Genomic DNA, 23,307 nt, shown 5'->3' with positions numbered 1-23,307 from the left:
CTTCAGAACAACAGTACAGTTTTCACTAAATAAGTGTTTGCAGCAATTTTATAGGACATAATTCCATCAGTGCTGAGAACTGCCTGTTGATACCTGATAGTGTTGTGCTGTGATTGAGTACAAGAACTTAAATGAGAATAACAAAACTTTAATCTTTTTAGAAAACAAAATAGCAGAGAATATCCTTATGACTTTGGGATAAGGAAGAGATTCTTAGGTAAGAAACTAAGAATGTTAGCCTTAAAGCAAAGATTGATACACTCAGAAGACTTCCATTTATCAAAAAATACTAGAAAGAGAGTGGGGAAGAAAGTCATGTACGAGGAGAAGATAATTATAAAAATATAACTGACAAACAGAAGGTCCCAAATATGTAAAGAACATCAATGAATTAGTAAGAATAAATGCAAGTCCACTAGATGACTAGGTAAAAGACATGAACTGGCATTTTAAGAATGATATAATGTGGGTGGCCCATAAACATGAAAAAAAACAGCTTTATTAGTAACTGAAGAAATGCAAATTAGAAATCATGGACTGCCATTTATATACCAGATTGACAAAAATTCAAAATAAAGAAAAACATCAGATTATCTGGAATCAGACAAGCCTGGGTTAGAATGCTGGCATTATTATTTACTATCAGTGTGAACCTGAACAAATGATTTCACTTTCTTTGCCTCCATTTCCTCATAGATAAAAGGGAATAAATAGTACCTATTTCATGGTATTGTTGAGAAGATTAAATGAGTTAATACCTGAAAAGTGCTTAAAATAGTACCTGGTACATAGTAAGCACTCAATAAATCTTAGCTGTCATTACTATTATTATTACTGCAACCCAGAGCCACCCCTGAATTAGTACCAAACTTCCAACTGAGCAAGAAGGTTGTGAGCATTGCATCATCACTTAAGTCCCAGGATGCCTCAGCAGTGATCTGTAATACCTTCACTACATCACCCAACTACACACATGCACACATTTAAAAATGGGTCTGTCACTTGCTGTGCTGTGTAGCATCCTTATACACAGATGTAGGCTTCGTCTACAATGTTTAAAGAAGTCTGTGGAAATCCAAGTGCCACAGTGAGGTTGTAAAGTTGCTGTAGAGTGTCTTGTGACAGTGGGGATTGTACTGAAATATTCTCAAAACTCCAGCCTTAAAGTTGTGAGGCAGAGATGTTGAGCTGGAAAATGACCTCAGGAGTGATGTTGTGAAGATGGAAAGATGGCACGTCAGTGCTCTGAAGATATGACTAGAGCTGCATATGAGCTTGTCTCCTGTGAAAACCAGTAGTCTCAATGGTTGACAGAGTCTAGGTTTGATGGGTTTGAGCGACTGACCTGGACATACTTGATGCTATGGTTCTCATAAGAATCCAGTCACACCTTGAGTAGGAGTGAGGCAGTGCCCTGTGCTGTCTGTGTGCTTTGATCTGTAGGAGAGAAAGTGGGGAGAATGAGCAGGGCTGAGTTAGAGATGGAGAGGACACAGGTCCTGGGTACTGACTTAAATTAAAACCCAGATCCAAGATCCATATACTTGGGTCCATCATTTGTGCAGCTGAAACGCTGACTGGATGAATCACCCCAGCAAAAAGTACTTCTTATCAACTCCCATAGCGCTTTCTCTCTACAGCACTACAGCATTGACTACTTCCTTTGTACCTTGCAGTAGAGTTCTTTATGGGCCTATCTGATCGAAATTGGAAACCTCTTGAGGTCAGGCATCATGTTCGACTTACCCTAATATTCTCCACAGCATCCACCACACATGGTACCATAAATTATATTGATGGAGAGAAGGGAAGAAGGGAGGGGGGCAAGGGAGGGAGTTCAGATTAAGAAAGAATGCTGTTATGGACTGAATGTTTGCGTCTCCCCCAAAATTCATATGTTGAAATTCTAACCGTCACCCCCTGGCAAAGTGCTTTTATAAAGAGGTGGAGCCTTTGGGAGGTAATTAGGTCATGAGGGTGGAGCCCTCTTGAATGGGTCAGTTCTCTTGTGAGAAGAGACATGAAGAGTTTCCTCTCTCTTCGCTTTCTACCATGTGAGGACACAGCGAGAAGACGGCCATCTGCAAACCTATAAGCAATTCCTCACTAGACACAAGGTCTTCCAGCACCTTCATCTTGGACTTCTCAGTCTTAAGAACTGTGAGAAATACCTGTCTGTTGTATAAGACACCCCATCTATGGCATATGTGTTATAGCAGCCCGAACAGACTAAGACAGACAGTAAGATCTTCCCACCTCTGAAATTCTCTAGCTTTGTAGGATTTCTGAGGCAGAAAACAGTACCTGTATCTAAAGCAGAGCATAAGTTATCACAATACTGGTTTGGTAATTGTCTTCCCTTAGGAAATCAGTGTATATTTTAGTATGCCTGCTCAGTTGTTTCTCCCACTTCCTCAGTTACCAAGAAGTTAGCACTCTTTGAAACTTTTAGATGGAAGATGAAAATATTTATTAGTTTCCTCAGGTGTTACCTGAACTAAGGAGACTTCAACTTCAGTTATAAATAAGAAAGTACAAGACTAAATCAGGATGGCTGTGTCGCTTGACACTACTTTTTGCCCTTCTCTGCAGCCTCCATGGGGGCCAGGAGCTGAGTCAGCAGAGGGAGAGTGATTTATTTCTCCACGTTTGGAAGTGGGATGGAAAGTAGCAAGATCCTACTTTTATATTATCTTCCTCTTTTATAGTTTTTATGCCAGTTCCCAATCCTGTTTCCCTAACTTATTTTTTATAGCACTTATCACCCTCAAAGATGCTATGCATGATTTATTTATTTTGTTTATGGTCCTTTCACCCACTTAACCTTCTTTAAGGGGAGAGATCTGTTTTGTTTTATTTTTCAATGGTGTAACCCCAGTGCCTAAAACAGTGGCTGGCATATGATAGATGCCCATTGGAGGCCTATTGTAGGTATTGAATGAATCTGTATTGATTCTCAGGGTGTATTTAAAAGCAAGGTGCTTGAGTGATGACATTTCCAAAAACTGGCAGTGTTACCCCAGTGCAGCATTATCTCTGATTTCTCTCTGTGAAGGGAACGGTGAAACAGCCCCCATAGCAAAGTCTAAATAGATGATGAATAAACACATGGCTTGCATGTATATTTGATGATGGTTTTATTTTCAAAACTGTAATTAAATGAGATAAAAATATATGGTTGGAGTTGCCGAAGCAACTTAAATTCAACATAAATAACAGCTGCTCTTCATCTGGGAATTTCATCCATATACAGCATTTTTTATGCCCTTAAAAAATTTTAACCAGTATACAGCTAATTCAGCATCCAGTGTCCCAAGAAATGTTTTATACTCAGAGAAGGAGAAGGAAAAGAGAAAAGAAATAGCCCTCTATGAGCCCGTGGTTAAACAAACCTGTTACTTCCAAAAGCTTTGATTTCCCCCAAATAGCTGTATGGCAGAACATGTTCAATTTCTTAGGAGCAATGAATTTAAGCATGACTGGCATTTTTCGTTATGAGTCATCAATCCCTATTTTATTAGTTCAGAAATCCACAACTGAGTACATAGTGAGGAGTCTTCTGCTTGCTTTTAAAGCAAAACTTCTGCAGAGCATTGGTGTCAGGAAATACTAGTAAAGTTTGCCTCTCCCTTTAAAGTTAACCATCAGCGTAATTTCCTCCCAAGCTGCTTGGGGAAAATGCCTACTTTTATGGATAGAATTAAGAGCCAGTTTAACTATACGAACATCTACCTAATTTTATTTATGATCAAGGCGTGAGAACTTGCCCCTCTTCCTTCAGAGATTGTATCCACTGCCATTAAGTGTTAGGCAAATTCGGTAGCCATCTCGTTACTCAGGCTTGTACCCCTGAAAGCTTAACAAAAGAAAAGAAATGGACTGAAAAAGTCAGATATGAAGCAATTTCCCTTCGCTTTAAAGCAAGGTTTTTCATGACCAGTCGTTTGGCTGGTAGAGTTGTGGTCTCTGGGTTTTTATCATGATCTGTGGCCCATATATCTCCATCCAGTAATACATCCTCAAAGTTTTTTCCCGTAGATTAGCAGCTTTACAATGTCCTCTTGATGCAGTGCCTTTTCAGCATTTCTTCAGGGAATATTTATTCTAATGTTACTTGAATATATCTGACTTGCCCACTAGGGTTGCCCGTTTCTTAGGAAGACTTGGGCAAGGAATTACAACTTTCTAATTTTAATTTTCAGAGGGGAGAAAAAAAAGCCTATGAAGTAAAAGTTCAAAATGAAGATTCACATTTCTTTCCATCAAAACTGTAATGACCATAAGTCTATCAAGTTGTACAACTCTTACACTAGGTGAAGAACAGATAATTGTAGGATATTTCCCTGACTAGCTGATAACAGCCCTGATTACAAAGAGCAACAAGCCTGTGCAATTTGCATGATGTCCTTTCATGTTTTCTTCATCTCAAGTGTTCCCTGGGGCAGGTGTCAGTGGGTGAGAGAGTGTTTCTTTTGCCAAGCAATGCGTTTGTGTCATACGCTGCTTGCATTCCAATATTAGTGTGCCTCTAAGCTTTCATTTTAAATTTCATTTTAAGGCATCGTAGGTGGTTCGGTGCAGTTGATTAAAGACCTTTTCTTAAAGTTATCTTTTAGAGCATCCCTGGTCATTGAGCACACAAAGGTCCATCGTAGCCAAGATGCTGGAAGACAGTGTGTCATATGGACAAATATTACAAGAAGGTTCACCCTACTCCAGCAAGTCTCCTGACCACCACCTCAGTGTGTGAAGCAGGAAAGGGAATAGTGCTCAGCAAATAGTAACTAAGCACATCATATGTGTTAGACATGTTTTGGGCACTGTGCTATATATAGCCTGATAAAGACTGAAAAGATTCCTGCCTCTCTTGAGCCTTCATTTTGGGGTGGGGCGGGGGGGAAGGAACAGTAAACCAAATATCATATAAATGAACAAAGTAGTCGCAGATGTTGGTGATGATCTCTATGAAAGACATAATAAAGAGGTGATGTGGTAGAGAGTAACCGGAGCTGCGTGGTGGGCTACTTCAGATTAAAAACTCAGCGAAGGCTACTCTGAGGAGGTGACATTTGAATTGAATCCCGAAGAATGAGCGTGATAAGCTAAAAGATGGGTAAAGAGCATTCCAAGCAAAGAGAACAGCAAGTTCAAAGGTCCTGAAACAGGATTAGCCTTAAGGTGTTTGAAGAACAGAAAGCAAAACATGGTTGTTACAGTATAAATAAGTAAGGGGGAACCTAACAGGCGATGAGACTGGGGACCTGGGCAAGGATCAGATCCCTAAGGGCTATTGTAAAGCTCAGCAAAGAGTCCATATTTTGTTCTAAAATTTTCTAGGCCAAATGGTTTTCTGAAACTTTTGTTTCTCTTTGTGTTATGTAAGTATGAAACCAAAGATAGAGAATGCAGATGCCTAACCATTAACACTCCTGAGTCAGGATGGTATGCAAAAGGAGATGTGCTCCTGTAGAGAAAATTGCTGGTAATAATAGCTTGTGTTTTAGGGCACCTGTCTCCAAAGGAGAACAACAGTAGTTATGATGCCAGATTGTACTAATCACAGTAACCTCATGAGTCTGGTAGGTGCACACTTTTATGGAACACGCAGGGAAACTCAAACATCTGAAACTGGGTTGTTCTTTGGCTTCTTAAATAGCATGAAGGTCTAGGTAAAATAGAGTATGTCAAAGCAACGAGGAAAGAAAAAATCTGAAATCAGAAATAAAAATAGCTATCAGGAAAGTCGTACACTTACAGGGAAAAGGGCAGCAAAGCAGCCTTTATTTTCTTGTAAAGTCAAGAAAATAATAGCAGAGGGGTAAAAAATTATGAGTCTCAAATAGTCAACCAGAATATCAACATGTGTTGTTTCATTCCTGGTATCTAATTCAGTATAGAATAGAGGCTAAATACATGGACTTGTGGGTCAAAGAAGAGCTGGGGTCTAATCCACACTCTTCCTTATACTAGGACTGTGATCTCGGATATGGATTTTTTTAATTTCTATAAAGTGGAATCAGTAATAATACTTACATCATAGAGTTGTTGTGAGGATTTAATGAATGAATGCATGGAAAGTGAGAAATTGTGTTCTTTACATAAGTTAGTTGAAACTGGCCTTACATTTCTCCCAAAGAGTTAATATTTACACAAGTGATTAAATTTCAAAATCAGCCCACAGAAGCCTCCGTAACAGGTAGCATTCATTATGCTCTTTTCAGGTCTTTCCTAGGTTTTGTTACTGGAAAGAAAAAGTGATGTAGAAATGTGGTGCAGGAAGAGAAAGAGGAGAGTAACCTCTTGCTAAATGCAGAATTGCTGACCCCAGACAAATTTGTCTTTGGCAATCTGCACACACCTTTCTCACCCTATATGTATTTTTTTCTTTTTCCTTTTCAGCTCTTCTACAAAAAAATAAGGTAAAGAATTTTGAGTGAGAAACTAGTATTGTTTATAGATAGTTTTGTTGGTACATAACTCTTTCAGTAAGAAACACCTGTGAAGAAAATCAAATTTAAGAGTATTTTTAAGTCATTATTCCTTTCTTGAGCTTTCTCAGCCCTACGTTGCCTTCCTTATTACTCCATAGATTACATTTTCTTTGTTTCTTTTTTGGCTAATCAAAACTCACATTCAAAGAATCCATACTGCTCTTATTTATTTAAGAGGAAACAATCTCTTTGAATTAATTAATTCTTCACTGTAAGTGACTCATAGCAAGGTAATGCATTTGCAGCCATATGTGGGTTTAAAATGGCATTTCTATAATTCCAAAGTAATCCCTAAATTATAGACTTTCATCTGATATGACTAAATAGGTTGAGGAAAAATTCAGACAGAGGGAAAACATTGTGAGGGTCAGAATCAGCACCTGGGAGAGCTCCCATGAGTTCTTCCTTTTTCCCTTTGAAACAAGTGCTCTAAGGATTTTCGTAGGGATGTCGATAGCAGTAGCATTAGGCTATGAAAGAAGAAGGTCATAAACAATTTCTATAACTGAGTCATTTGTAAAGTGTGTGTACATTAATTTAGGAATACTGATAAGGTCCTTTGTTATCTATACAAAGATCTCCAGGAAAGAGATTGGCTTTTCTTTTCAAAGTCAAACCACTACCTAGAATCAGATTTTGATCCCTTACTTTAAACTGCCAACAAATTGGGATATTTAATGTCAGATCTTGAGCATATCCATAGGTTTTTGATTGTTTTGTTTTACTTAGTTGTTGGAGAGATAAAATGGCTGACACCAATACTTGGAGGAAAAGAGGAACTCAAAAATTATTTGCTGAAGGTTGGCTAAACAAATGGAAAAATTAATGACATAGGAAAAGCAAGATACTGACAAACATATAATGTATATATATATTTTTTTCCAGTTCCATTTATATTCATTCTATTTTCATCTGGTATACAGTGTAAACTCCTCAAATTTTAAGTGCAACAAGTAAATTTATATAATCAGTAAATAATATGTTTCGTCTTTTATTTCTCTGTTAAAATAACAATATTTTGTATCCTTTATAAAGATACACAAACATCAGTTTTTACTGTTTTATGAAAATGATATTTCCCACCTTAACATTAAAAAGTAATACCTGCTCAGAATATACCATCATAGGAATTTCTTAAGGAAAATTACCTGAATTCAGTATATGGGAGTGTTTCTTAATTTTAAGTCACCTGAAGAGTACACTCCATGCACTGCAAAGGATAAGGTATCTGGCTTACTTTAGCACCAGTCTAGACTTGAAAACACAGTTAAGACCAGCAAAAGAAGAGGTGTTTTAAGTCTTAGCAGCTTATTTTGCCACAGTCGGATTGACCTGACTACTCTACTGTTACTTTATCTGGTGGAAGTTTGGAATCACTAGCTTTGCCCCAGTGAGTTACTTTCTGTAGACTTTCCTGTGGTGCTCAGAAATGATAATGATAGTGCTAGCATCTACAGACTACTGACTTTGGGCCAGTCATTGTGTTAAGTGCTTTATATTCATGATCTTAATCTCTAAAGAGCCGTATGAGATAGGAATTATTTTCCTGATATTAGAAATGAAGAAACTGAAGTTCAAGGAGAGTACTCACCCACATCGTACAGCTAAAGAGTGAGAGTACCGAGTTTGTGCTCAGGTCCTTCTGACTCCAGAGCCAGTGTGCTAAACCATTAAGTAATTCTTCCTCTTGCTGTATACACTCTCACAGGAAAAACCCGTCAGCCATGCCAGTCTCCCTAATGGTTTCTTCCTTCTTGTGTGGAAAGAATGTCAAAAATGTGACTTTGCAACTCATAAGGTTTTTGTAAAGTTAGACTTATTGTCATTCTGAGTCCCTAGAATCCAAGAAGCCATGCAAATCCACATATGTACACACTCAAGGAGCAAATGGCAGAGTCAAGACATAATTTTAGATATGCTGCATGATAACTGTTTTTTAAAGTTATACCCCCAAATACCTTTTTAAAATAAATAGTGCAGTCATCATTATGGAAATTATATTTATAACAAATACATCACTTGACCATTTTTCCAAGCTGATATTGATTTTTTCATTGATTGCTTCTTGAAGGAAGCAGTAACAAAGGCAACTGTCACTGACAATTTCTTGTTTTAAAGTCACCCTGTGAGAATTGATAGAATCCAGGTCTACCCAAGTCAGGAAAAAAGTGAGTAGGTATTTTTTTAACTTGTAGTAAATAATACATGCGTTAAAAATATGTGCATTACTTGCATGGTTTACTGTATCATTTTTCCTCTTTCCTCTTCTCCTGCCCCTCTGTGGATTCTTGACAAAGCGTGATGTATGTTACTATGTCATTAACCTTTCCTGGCCATTTTAAAGCTGAATTTCTTATGCTCTTCTACGCTGGCTCCACCCTGTGGATGGCTTTAACTCTTCCTGTTCATAAGTGTGATGGGCAGTCCCTTAATGATGGCCAAAAAAGTTACTCTTTCTTATTTACTGTTATTACTTCTCAAAAAATATCTTGGACCCTCGATTTTGTTTTCTTTCAACCCATCCAGGTATTTTTTATAGACTACCTCATCCCCAGCTCTAAACATTTAATAACTTTCCAGACAGTAAATATCTGGGGATTTTTCCCCCTCACTCTCTGATTTACTCTGTGGGCTGAATTCCAAATGTTTTCATATATTAAGGCTTTTATTATTTATCTCATGTTGCAGCTTTAAGACCTTTGTACACTTTTACTTCTCAAGGAATTTAGCTGCTAAAGCACTTCCTCTAAGCTCTCAATGAGCTACACTTTCCAAGTACTATAATAGTGTATTTTTTAAAACCTCATGTAAAAATAAAGTGCTAATATTATATTCTACAGAAGAACAAAGGACAGTTGTTTTCACAGAAAAACATGACAAGAAAACACATCTGCCACAAAACTGTGCATTTTTTAGCCCATGATTTCTGGAAAGATTTATATAAAATGCTGATAAATGAAGTCAACACCAAAATGTATGGTCACTCATTTTTTAAAAAAAGTCTCCAAGTCACTTTTCAATGAACCATACAGAAAGCTGCAAAAAATGTTTTGAGAAACTACAGTACATGGATATTAATTCCTTGTCATAAGAGTACATCATTTATTCAGGTACCTTTAGTAACTATCATTTATCCAACTACCTTTAGTAACTAGCTGCACGGAGCTAAAGGGAATACTACCCAAGTGTCATGGTTCAGCTACCTCCCTGACAATACAGCAATCCTGCTTTTTAATACGGTGGTTTCTGATTGTTTTCTTCTTGTTCCACTCCATCCTTTGCACCTGATGTTTAAAATCCCCCCATCAAGTGATCACCCGCAAGGAAAAGCAAAGGAATAGAAAATTTGGAATCAAATGTACCGACTCATCGCATTGTGCATTGAAATGTAGACTTTCTTACATATTCACTGAAGAGCATAAAATTCATTCAAACAAACTTTTTTTTTTTGGTCCCTAGGATGTGAAGTAACTAGCTTGAATGCCCTTTTTCACTGGCTTCACTAAGTCAGTGGGGAAATGATAGATTATGGTACTTGATAGTGGTGGATTTGGAGAGAAGCAGATGAGTTTGTATTCTTCTGGCCACTTTCTCAGTTTGTGAAGAAGGTTCTGAAATTCAGTAACATCACCTTAAAATTGGGAATTAAAACTATAATGGAATTAAATGAGATCTGTGTGAAAATTTATTAGCACATGGTATGAACTCATTACATTTTGCAAGTAGATCCAATTATTGCTATGAGTGCTACGGTCATGATGACATAACATTATCTATAACGTATTCTAACTTGGAATGCCTCTTGCTACTGATTATTACCTAGTACCAAGTCTTTGGAGAGAAAATGACCCTAAATAAGAGAATATATATGTGAGAATATTTCTGGGAAAGGCCTGGCCATGCCCAAGTTTCAAAAAAATACCCATTCACACACACATAGTTCTTTAATTTGGAAAATTATCATGCTGCTAGCAGTTAGGATCTGAATGGATAATTACATCTGAAAAGACCAATAATGGACATGCAATCTTTTCTTAAACATGTGCATAAATATGGTGACCTTTGACTAGCCTCTTCACCTCTCTCTAGAGTTCATTTGCTATTCAAAACCCTTTCTTAAATGGAATAATAGGGGTATGATTTGCCACTGGACTACATTATTCCTCAGTGAACAGAACATATAGTAAGCACCAAACTTGTAGCAGGAAAGGCTTTGTGCTTTTTAAATATTACCTCATTTAATCTTTTCCTATCATTTTTTCAAAATAAATTACATTTAATTACATCTCATGTTATTTATGGGAAAATTAAACCTTGCATAATACATGGCAGAGATGATTTTCAAACTCAGATCTGCCCAAATGCAATATTTCCATTCAGTATGTAGGTAGGGTTTACCATCTGGAATCTATTTCACTTAACTGCTAAGAATCTTATCGAAATATTATCTCAAATACCAGAATTAATGCAATTTTCTAACTGTCCAAAACAAATCCTGTGGAACTGCATGGACTCATAAACTATAGGGAAATAAACAGGAATGCAGTTTTTAAAACTCAGTAAGGACAAGTTAAAAAAATAATTGCATATATTTCTCATTTTCTTTCCCATTTCCTAATGCTCTTTCTCTAGTCAGAATCAAGGTGGATTTTGCCTGGATAAGACTTGATCTCAATTACCTATCAGTTCTTAATTTTTCATGCCACTCTGGAGATTGTATGAGATGTCTCTGCCAAAACTTAGATGACTTATTTTAAGAACCTGTATGCAGAAGCGACAATTTAGAGTGATTCAGTATCATTTTTAGGGATGATGGTTTACAGTATTAATGCCATAATGAAGTTTTTTAAATCTCTAGTTTAATCATTTTCAAAGGCTTCTCAAACCATTTCCTTAAAGAGAAGAAAAAATCATGTCCTAGCCTCACCTGGTACTCATGGAATAAAAGGAATTTTATTACATCAGAAATGTAATGAAAGGAATCTTATTACATCAAAACTTAAATTGTAGTCATGTTTTGTTTTGTACTAAGTACGTGCGGGTCCTCAAGGTGTCGCTCTGCACACCTCAACTTCAGCAGTCTTTGGATTCCCATGATTAGGTGTTACCTGTCAGTCCTGCCCACCAAACTCTTGAGTCCCTACAGGGCAGAAGCTTTCTTTTCATAATGTCTGTATCCCGAGCTGGCAGCCAAATTTGGATATGTTTAATTGATAAAAGCAATAATATATGAGCTTCAGATTTGCCTAATTCTAGAAGAAGCTGGTAATGAAGACATGTATGTGTATAGATTATTTCTTTAACATCTTTATTGGAGTATAATTGCTTTACAATGGTGTGTTAGTTTCTGCTTTATAATAAAGTGAGTCAGCTATACATATACATATATCCCCGTATGTCCTCCCTCTTGCATCTCCCTCCCACCCTCCCTATCCCACCCCTCTAGGTGGTCACAAAGCACCGAGCTTATACACACTACCAAATGTAAAATAGACAGCTAGTGGGAAGCAGCCGCATAGCACAGGGAGATCAGCTTGGTGTATAAATTATTTTTAACCCTGTGAACGCTCCCTGAAACCAAGCCTGAGTGTGGAAACATTCCATTTTGTAACTGCAGCAATGCTGTCCAGGTTTATTTCCTAGCTCCATTACTCCCTGATGTTGTACCCTTCAACAAATGTTATAGTGCCACTCTTTTCTAGTCTGTAAAATGAGGATATTAATGGTACTTAACTCATATAATTGTTGTTAAGATCACTTGAAATAATCACCATAAAATACTTACCAAAATGGCCAAAATGGAGGGAATAGTCAATAAATGTTACTGAACTCTGATGTGCACAGCTACAGGGCTTGCAACCCTATAGAACACACTTGGCTTAGAATAATCCTCAAATCTGGTAACAGGTTATTACATCAAATGTTTCAGACAACAAAAAATGAAATGGCGCTTAAAACAATCATTGCTGAGAGGATTTGCAGTAGGAAGGATGAAAGAAAAATCTTTTTGAACAATAATATGTCTGTCACTTTATTAGACATATTTCTTATATTAACTCATTGTTATTGGCAACTGTGTATTTACTGACTCCAACTGTGATCTTTGGGCTTGTAACATCTTATCTTTCTAACCAGATTTGACCTCCTTGAGAAAGGGGAACTTTCTTCCAAACAGAACCTTGGACAGTACCTTATAAGTATTTAAAAATACACAGGAACTCTATAAAACAATTGTGTATGTATGTCTGTTTACATATTATTGTATGTAACATGTGTGTGTGTGTAGACAGAGATAGTCATATTCTAGGTACATATAGAGTAACAAACATAATTGCATATAATGGAACGGTTTGTGAAGTAAACAGTTGACTATCAAAACCCACGAATTTACATCCTGATAATGATATTCAGTTACAGATAGAGTTGGGGAGGTCACTTACTCCATCCAGACATGTGCTACCCAATAAAACTTTCTGCACTGATGTAAATGTTCTCTCTCTCTCTGCTGTCCAGTGTGGAAACCAGTAGCTACGTGTGCCTCTTGAGCACTTAAGATGCAGCTTGTGTGACTAAGGAACTGAATTCATACATTTTATTTGATTTTAACTGTTTTTTAACTTAAATAGGCACATGTGGCAAGTGGCTACCTTACAGTATAGATATAGAGTCATAGAGGATGAGACAATATCATGCAAGAAGACGGTAGAGTTGAATTTCCCTGATCCGGGTGCTGTAAAGGCCGTTTTACAGCAGAAGACTATCCTCTTTTGAAGTAGTATTAGTCTTCCATAATGTCTTAGGACTTTAAATTTTAAACTCCTTTTCCTTTATGTCTCCCAACAGATCTTGAAAACTTTAAAACAAGAACGAGAAGCACCGTGTCTGTCCGCCAAGGTCAGGGGATGGTACTGCTGTGCGGCCCACCAGCCCATGCTGGAGGTAACTCTGCACCGAAATGTGCACATGTCACCGGCAGCAATTTTTCTTGCTGATTGTTCACCCTCTTGGCATCAGAAAGGGGGACAGTGTCGTTCGTAGAGATTCCCAAAGTCCCTCTGTGTCGAGGAAGCATCATCAGTGCCTCCCATAATTAGGATAGGAAAATATCAGATGGTACCAATGTTCCATCCCCCTGCTGTCTACCTGGCTCAAGGGGAAAGATACCTGAGTCAATCAAAATCAGAATCCTGTTGCTTGGTAAAGCCACGTAGGTAAAACCGCCAGCACTTCTTCCAACTTGATCGTATTAAAAGATGGCCTTGCTTCACTTCATCTCATTGTTGGTCTGGGAAGGGATCAGACCCAGAACCAGAGTCCCTTGACCACAGAATCCAAGATGACTTTGTAAGGACTCATAATGACTAGATCAGTTAGGAATGCATTTGATTGCAAGTCCCTGAAAACCCAGCTAACACCGGCTTCAGTGGACTTGGGTTTGTGTTGTTCTCACACATAAGACTTCCAAAGGTATGTGGTATAAAGCTGGCACTGCTTTTGGGGGACATCCTCCAGGACCCAAGTCCTTTCTTTGATCCTTCTCTGAAGTCCTAAACATGGGGCATGGCTAAGGCACCAGTGCAGAAAGGTAGAAATGGGAAGAGGGCAGGGCAAATGTCAGAAGTCTCTTCATTTTGAGTTGCTTTTGTATTATGGAAGGTTTGCTTTGCCCAAGGACTTTTATGTACATTTCATTGATCACTCCAGTGGCAAAAGAGACACAAAAATCAAGTATTTTCTACAGATAAACGATGGCCCTAAAAAATCATAATTTTGATAATAAGGGAGAATGCGGAGAGACGATGTGTAGGCAGGTTGCAGTGTCTGCAGAAAGGACTAATGATGACTGGAAGGTGAGTCTGACTGCACATACAGAGTTCAGGAGTCTGGAGGTTTAGTAGTTAGTGATATTTATTAGGATTTCCCTACAGTTTGTGCTGACAAGACTGATAAACTACATTTGTGGTCACTCTGGCTAAAATTTAGTTTGATACCTGCTCTCCTTGTTATTACCTTAATTTTCCATTTGGCTTTACATGTGATGGAAAAAGAAGATATTTTAAACTGAGAATTTGAAAACACCATTTTATTTTTGTCCTGTCTTCAGAAGTTTTAACTTTTCCTTCTCACCTAATGCCCTGGCTAATGTTTTTAGCAGGAAATAACAATTAGTGAAACAGCTACATGGCTTGCATTTCAAGCACGGTGAATAGATAAGCAGGTGGAAGAGGCAGGCACCCCTCCAAGTCTGGATGGAGGGTATGGAATTGTTAGGGTTTCTGGTGTTTGAGACTGGCAGAGAATCCAGATTAGATTTCAGGAGTTTGTCTTCTGAGAAATGGGTTTATTCTTTAGGACTTAATTTTCTTGCCAGGTTAGTATCAGAAGCATTCAATTTGGAGTCCAGGACATGAATTCTGGTCCTGGCTCTATTTCAAATCATTATTTGATATTGGGCTACTATGTTCACGTTCTCTATCTCTACTCATCTCTAAATGAAGAGATTAAAAGAAATCTCTCAGATGCCTTTTAGTTCTATCATCACATAATAATTGCTGAATAAAAACTAAACATATTTATAAACTATATGTGCATTATTGAAGTCCTGTCCTTTATATGAGGAGAGCAATTAACTGGACATCTATTTAGGTTAAAGTGATGTTCACTCACATTAACAGTTCTCTTCTTATTATGAAATTTGATCAAATAAGAAAGGAAGATTTTGCTAATTTCTTCTGCAGGCTACCTTCACAGCATTAATCTTTCATAACATGGCAGCAACTCTGAAAATTAATCTTACAGCATATTGAGAAAAAAATACCCCACTAATCCCTGGTACAATGATATCTTTGGGAAACGCAAAACACAAGAAGCACTGTTGTGCTGCTCCACAATGAATGAACCTGAATACTTTCCCCTTCCCACTCAGAAATATATTAAAAATTTCTGTGGACATCTACTGAAATTTGCTTGTCTCTGCTGGCAGCAGTCAGCAGCTCTGAAATCCAGTTCCTTGAGTTGTGCTGACATTCCTGACAGTCTTGATGGTGAAAGACAAGGAAATAAATATTCTCATTATGGGCTCTATTAGAAACTGTGAGCTCAGTAATACTGTAGGCAAGGCAGGCAAGGCAAGGAAATTTGAGAGAAAACAAGGTGGGTATTGAAGGTTATAAGAGAGCATCACAGACATCCATCAGTTTGGGGCAGTGGAGTCAATGATTATCTGATGAAATCTCCCCAGTTACTCAAAACCCTCCAACGCAAACTGTCCAGCAGTGATTCTCTCATTGCTTCTCCAGGCTGTGATCACCTTAAAGCTGGCAGCATCGCCAAGAGCCGCTGGACATACTGAGCGTTTTAAACCCAGCATATGGTATCCCAGTTTCTATTGTAACAGATCATGAAGAGGAAAGGAAATGAGTCAGCCTTTTATTGTATCAGTGGGATACTGGGTAATGGCATGAGATCCATTGTAAGGGATGCTGCATGTCCTATTTCAAAAGCTGTGCAGTGTCAGACCTTCTTAGGATAACATAGAAATGAGCAGCAATTAATCTACTTTGAAAAGCATTTCCATCAGCACGTAGTTCCAGTGCTCTAGCAATCACCCTGCATAGCGTCTTTGTCATTTCTTGGTTAATAGGTACAAATTCAGATGTGATGTCGTCGCATAGATTGTACTATTAAATCTTTAACACAGACACCAAAAAATAGAAATCACTATGGATGATGGGGCTCTGGTTGTCTCTGATGCTTCTTTAGATTAGAAACAGAGTATTTTGAGATCTAGAATGTTCACTGTGCTTTCCATCAACTCCAGGGTCATTTGGCAGCAGGAATTTGTGATCTTCAACCACTCATTAAATAGGAACAGAAGTGAGGTACTTTGGGATTCTTCCTCCTAGTTTACTAAAACTGACAGCTCATTCACCAGTGAAATCCCCATGAACTGCTCACCAAGGGATATTTTTGTTTCCACCTTCCTTTTATATGTCACCCAGATCCTTGCTGCTCAAAATGTGGTCCTTGTACCTGAGGTATCTGCCTCACCTGGAAGATTGTTAAAAAGGCAGAGTGTTGGATGCCACACAGGGCCTACTGTATCAGAATTCAGATTTTAACAGGATCTCCAAGTGATTCATGTGCACATTAAAGTTTGAAAAGCCCTGAGCTTCACCTATGCTCCCCCCACACTCCGCACCTCTGGCCAGAGGTGTGCAGGAAGCGGAAGCATCACCAGGGCAGCATGTTAGAGCCACAGGTGCCTGGCCTTTGCCCACGGATATTCTGATTCCATAAACCCAGGGCAGGGTCCCCAAAACTGTTGTTTCAGTTGGCTGGAACAGATTGAGGCAGCGCCAGATTGAAGATACACCCACTTTGATCACCTTCTACAAAACCAGCCCAGGTTCACCCTGCTGAGGTGGAGTACTTTGATTTCCACATCAAACCCAAGCAGAAGTGTTAAAAGTTTTTTATGTCCAATTCGTATTTAAAAGAATTTAAACTAAAATATAATCACTTCAGGCTTTCCTATATTTTTTTCATTGTTGTTAAGAGAGGTGAACAACTAAGAAAAGACTGGCTTTTTCTCAGGTATTCACATGAAGAAGTAGCATTTTACATTTGGACAGCTCTTACTACGTCATTGTTAGAGGAAAATATGCCTTCCTACAGTGTAAAAAAAGAAAGCCACGTGATTCTGATTCTGAGATTATTTTCGTTGTTATGAGTTATAGAGAAACTAGCTATAATTGTCGTCGTTGGATGCTTTTACGCTAAACACATCCCCGTTAAACTTAGATCCCATTCGCACGGCACCAGACTCAGGGACCTTATAACAGCATCTGTAGAGTTCCTTATGGTGTTTATAATCTTTAGTTTACCTTATATTATCTTTGGATCCTTACAATAATCCTATAAGAAATAAGGACATGTGTTTCATAGATAAGAAAGTGAAAGCAAAGAGATTAAGTGAGGTCACACGTTAATCAGTGGCAGGTCTAGGAGTTACCTTTGCGTAGAATGTGCCCCATTTTTTTTATAGTCAGGAGACAACCGTACAACTACTTTTTTGTACTGTGTATGCATTAGTTCTTTGGGTGCCATCCCATATCAATTCAGCCTGAATTTTTTTTTGAGATTGGTTCCTTTGACATCATTCATAGTTTTGAAAGCACTCCAGGTGATTCGAATATGTAGCCAGGGTGGAAAACTTGTGTGTCTGCCCTGCAAAATCAAGTAGGTCTTGTCCCAGCAAAAACCTTTCGATTTTCAAACATCTCCAGGGGCCCAGAAATGTGATTTGATCTAGACATATCATGAATATTATAGTCTTAAAAAAATCAATCACGCCCTCCCACAGCATGGTTATTTCAGCTGGATATTTGTCTTTGCTGTAGGACAGAGGTAACAGCATGGAACTAGGACACCCACATTCTAATCCTAGTGCTGCTGTTAACTTACTTGAGCCAATTATATAACTTCTCTGAGCCCTATTCTTTTTCTATCTCCCCACACGTACTCAGCTTCCGGCATCAAGATGTCACCTTCAGAATCCGGCTCACCAGTTTCTTAATTAGTCCAAACTATGCTGACAGGTCACTGGGCCACAAGTAATCTTGCTATGCTAAAATGAGCATCCTTTATGCCCAGAATAATCTTCAAGACATCTACATGCTAGTCAAGAATGTATAATGAATAAGGCAGGAGTGCCTAATTCCCCTCTGCATGCCTTATTCCCATGCCTGCCCCAAACTGCCCCAAACTGCTTACCAATTTTATATAACTTTAGATTTTCAGGGGCATCCATATTAACTCCAAATACCAACCCATTCCACTGCAGTCCAGACAGTTTAGCTCTTTGCCTTCATGTTTCACCCAAAGGTACATGCAGATTCCATTCTAATCCAGCTCCAAACCTCAAACCATAACACACTATCCTTTGGATTCTGAGTATTGCAACCTCCAGGTAGTCTAGTTACCAGGCCCCGCCTGCCATATCAGACGCCTTTGGATACTGACATCTTCCTGGCTGGGTTCTAATTTTCTCGCTCTGTTGAGTAGACACCTGACCACCTTCCTCAGGAAGCAGTCCCTCCATTTCCAACTTATTCCTCTACTTTCTCTCACTGAGATTTCAGGCTCTCCTTCTCCGTATCTTGGTTCCCAGCATAACTCTCAAATCCTCACACAGCATTATGCCAGCCAAATGGAATTTATCTTTGTCCTTTAAATCTCCCCAGTGTGTTGTAAGGATTAAAGACATAATAAATGTGGTACCAGTTTGCAAAATTCAAACATCCAAACATTCCTGATTTTATTAATTAGGCCTGGTTTGATTTGTTCATTTGCCTAAGCCTGGAATTAAAATTAAATCAGAAAATCGCTTGTCTTTGAAGACATATTATGATGCTTGATTTACATTCATTTAACAAATTTTAAGTAGGCAAATATTTTTCAGATATATCTTCCAAGAGATTCATCTGGAATATGCATCTATTGTTAACATAAACTCATCATGCTCTGGCATTGTGGCTTTATTAAAATGCTGATTTAGCCATTCTCCTAACATTTGAAAATTGCTCTTAAAGACTCAGCATGACAATTGAGATGAACTCTGCCAATCATCTTCTCAGAGGCCAAGCCCCATGTAATTCTTTATGTTTGCATGTTCCATTAGTGTGCACAGTATGTGCCTGGGCTCCATTCATTTCCTTAGAAGAAACAAAGCATTAATTGGGCCTCAGAGGAGCTAAGGGCTTTAAAATATTGCAGAGTTTTTTTTAAGAGACTAGGGAACATAATCTCCAGCTTAATTTGTATGGCTATTTTAAAACAAAATTTGAAATTTTTAGATGGTTATAAGATTAACAGTCACTTAATTGTCATGAAAAGCTATAAGAAGAGTCCCTTTCTAAGTGTGGTACCAATCTCTTCTTCTGGTTATAGTGGGGACATGGTTGAATGTGCACATCAGGATGAAGGGCCGACATTGCACTTGAGTCATCTTGTTCTGTGTGTGTGTGTGTGTGTGTGTGTCGAGTGAGGGAAGGTGCCCAAAATTAGACTCAGTTTTTAAGACACTTAAATAACAAGTGATAAATTATGTTCTTAGGATCTTGAGTCCTTAATGTTTGGTCAGCACTGAAATAGCTGCCCTTTGATGCCCATTTCATGTCACCTGAGAAGTGACTTACCTGAGAGATGCCCTATCTCCTGCAAATAAATTTTAGAACCACAGGTGTTCAGTAAGTTAAGAGTGACCTTGTTGGAGATCAGTGATTGAGAAGAGGTTTTCTGGATGTGGGATCCCGGGAAATAATGTTTAAAATGCTGGTTGGAGCAGCATTGAAATAATACTACTGTTCTAGTCTTCAAGAATATTACGGATCAAACTCTGGTAAACCAGCTTGGATGGTATTATTTCTATGGAAAATGCATTCTGAGTTCCACTTCTAAGCCCAACACATTATATATTCATTTGAATACACATCTATTGAAATTCAGTGAGGAGAGGTTAATACTTAGTTAGTGATAGGTTCATCAACACCATAGTACTAGGTATTTTTTTTAATCTTGTTTTAAATATTCTTAAAGCAATCCTGTTTGATACTCCTTGACTCTACCATGTTCCTTTGAAAAATACAAACCTGGATTCTTTTATCTGAAAGTTATTGAGCCAGTTCCTCCCTTTTTTCTTTTCCCACTTTGCCATCCAGTGGAGGTTATAGCACAAGAGTGATTTAATCAGCATAGAGTAATGGGAAACAGTTTGGAAGATGATGATTTTCTCCATTCATTAAACCTCCCTTTTTTCACCAACTGAGAAAAAAAAAAAAAAAAAGCCACATTGATCAGGGACTACTTGTTAGAAAACTGTCTAACCTAAATGGCCTGGTGGAGTGTTTCATGTTTGGGAGGAGAGGCCACTAGGATTTTTTTGTCCTTACCACACCAGATACAGGCTCCATTTCTCTCAGCCATGAGATGACGTAGCTCAAAGAAGGAATCAACAAGGGAAGCAAAAGGGAGAAATCAGGCTCCACATTTCTAGAAGAATGGTGAGCTTCTCCATCACTAGATGTGACAAGAAGAACTGGGATGAATATTTCTGATGTCAGTTATCTCCAGAATTGGTTAAGCATGTTCTGTGATGCTACCAACATACTTTTTGCCTTTGAATTTTCCTGTCAGCTCTTCAAAACAATCTAAAGGTTTCATGACGTTACTTTTGAATGCCTAGATGTCAACAACTATATACTTATGAGTAGAAGAAATGAGTTTGTATAAACAGCAAGCATTCCCTGGTCATAGAATAATTCTGAGCCCCCCGTTTCTTAACCTGTATAGAGAATTGCTGGTCTGTTTTCAAAGAAAAGTTCCCCAGGAGTGGTAGTTGTACACTTTCTACCTTCGTTCCGCTTTCAGTTCTAGTAAGAGAGATGTTTAAGCTGTTTTTGCATCTATAGCAAGTCCCAGGCTGTAGCACTTAGAAATACACTTAGCTACTTAATAGCAGTTAATTAAATTTCTTAGTGTTCAGTAGCCTAAAGAGGATCATTTAGTTTAGAAAAAAAAATTAGCAGAAATACATTGCAAGAATTTTCTTCTCTCTCTTCTTTTTTCCTTGTTTGCTTTTATGTAGATGTTTCCATGTTCTTTATTTGGCTGAAACCACGGATTTTAGTAAATTAATGATGGCCCTAATTACCCAGCTTCTCTGCTGATAGTTACTCTGTACTTAATTTAATAATAGGCACTATATTTGTAGATTTAAATTCAAGTTGAGAAGGTCTCTATTTTCTTTTCAAACATTAAAAAAGAAATCAAAGTGATTATCTCCAGGTTTGATCCTTAGAACTGGAGGACCACTGATCCATCAGAATGAGGGTCAGACACATTAGCACCAAAAGGAAATGGTATTTGGAAAGTGAGATTTGATCCATAAAAGCAAAGTGATCTACAAACTGTGATCATTCAACAAAGCTCAGCTGCATGCAGAGTTCCCTTTCGGAGTTGTCCTGTCCCAGAAAGCAGGGAGAGGTGATGCTATGTGGAAACCCAGGTGCTAGGTGGGAGGTAGAGGGTCTGGAGATGTGAAAAACACATTACATACCCAGTTAAGAGTGCTACCAGGGATGTACCAGCCAGAGCGGAACACATGATCAACAGTGATCTTTCAACAAAATAGACCTGGCTGAGCATTTCATGAATAATCCAGTGGACAGTCACTGCAGGATATATGGCAAGCGTTCTTGTTTTAATGCACACTGGAAATATGAATCTCATCTTTTCAGGTGAGAAAGAAATGAGCAGCCCTTTGGATACATTTTCATCAACAAATCGGTGTTTTGTCAGGTCAGTACATCATGATGTTACATTGAATTAAGCAGGATAATGGTGCAGTACATAGAATGAGGAAATGCTGGTTGAGTCCTGGAAATTTGGAAATAGACTCAGGTTGGGAGATCAGAAATTGAAGTCTCAAAAGTGGAATATTCACTACTCTCACGGATCTTGATCCTCTGAGTGTGATGGCACAAATAAGTTGATGGGCTTCCCTGGTGGCGCAGTGGTTAAGAATCCACCTGCCAATGCAGTGGACACAGGTTCAAGCCCTGGTCTGGGACCATCCCACATGCTGCAGAGCAGCTAAGCCCGTGTACTACAACTACTGAGCCTGCACTCTAGAGCCCGTGAGCCACAACTGCTGAGCCCTCGTGCCACAACTACTGAAGCCCGCACGCCTAGAGCCCATACTCCGCAACGAGAAGCCACCGCAATGAGAAGCCCATGCACCGCAACGAAGAGTAGCCCCCGCTCGCCGCAACTAAAGAAAGCCTGCGTGCAGCAACGAAAATCAAAGCAGCCAAAAATAAATAAATAAAATAAATAATTTTTTTTAAAAATCTTAAAAAAAAAAGTTGGCCATTTTTCTGATATATTTTTTAACTCATTCAGTTTAGTTTTCAGACATTTAAGAAGAAAATACCTGGTGCTGGTCAAATCAAAGACCAGACAACACTATGCATTTGGACAAGTAAAGTTCACTTTTATAGGCAAAGGAATAGACGGTGGCATTTTGACTAAAGGTGGGATTATAGCTGCTGATTTAAAAGGAAATGACTTAATGAAGTCGCTTGGTCATCGAGGACAAACAGTATGGATGAAAAAGTCTTTTACGCATCATGCTTATCTGAGTTAACTGTATGCGCTAACGATTTTGGCATTTGAGACATATAGAATAAACACAAATTTTCACATGAAGTAGTAATCCTTTCACAGAGAGACCAACTCTGCCTACATTATGAACTAAAAGAAATGTCCTATCTTTAGTGCAGAGGCTGGTTGGGAGAATGTTCATGATATTTTAGGTGGGTCCTGGCTGCTGATGAGACAGTGGGCAGCCGTATCATATTGAGCCAAGAAAGCTCCTCCCATTTCTAACTGCAACACACCCTGTTGTTCTCACATCAGCTAGTCACAGGTTAGCACATTATCACCATCCTCACCATCAAAATTAACCCCTGGGAAGCAGTTGTGTTATAACGACACTCCGCAGTAATTCATAGATCCATATGGTGGGCACAGCTGGAAAGATAGTTGCAGTTGCTAATGTAGCGTCTCAGAAATATCCAAAGAATCTCTACTTTGTGAACTAATGTGGAATTTGTACACTTTCTTTTTCTCTCAAACCAGCACATACAATAGGAAACACCTGGGAAATGCCAAAATACTTCAGTTTTATAGGGGTTTGAAGCCCCAGTTCTTATCATTTCATGCAAACTCAGGTTTGCCTTTTGAGAAGACAAAT

General features: G+C 38.4%; 1 protein-coding gene across 1 annotated transcript in view; it reads left to right on the top strand.

The window, feature by feature from the left end:
* Window positions 1-23,307, top strand: part of CNTN4 (contactin 4) — a 326,783-nt gene that overhangs the window by 69,889 nt on the left and 233,587 nt on the right. The window contains exon 3 of the mRNA XM_060163881.1: window positions 13,335-13,430. Within this exon, the coding sequence (XP_060019864.1) occupies window positions 13,335-13,430 (96 nt within the window). The remainder of the gene's footprint in view (window positions 1-13,334; window positions 13,431-23,307) is intronic.

This window comes from Lagenorhynchus albirostris, chromosome 10 (genome assembly GCF_949774975.1).
Source record: "Lagenorhynchus albirostris chromosome 10, mLagAlb1.1, whole genome shotgun sequence".
In the NCBI taxonomy this organism is placed as follows: domain Eukaryota; kingdom Metazoa; phylum Chordata; class Mammalia; order Artiodactyla; family Delphinidae; genus Lagenorhynchus; species Lagenorhynchus albirostris.
The sequence above is the reverse complement of the archived record's forward strand: the minus strand, read 5'-3'. Positions and strand labels throughout refer to the sequence as shown.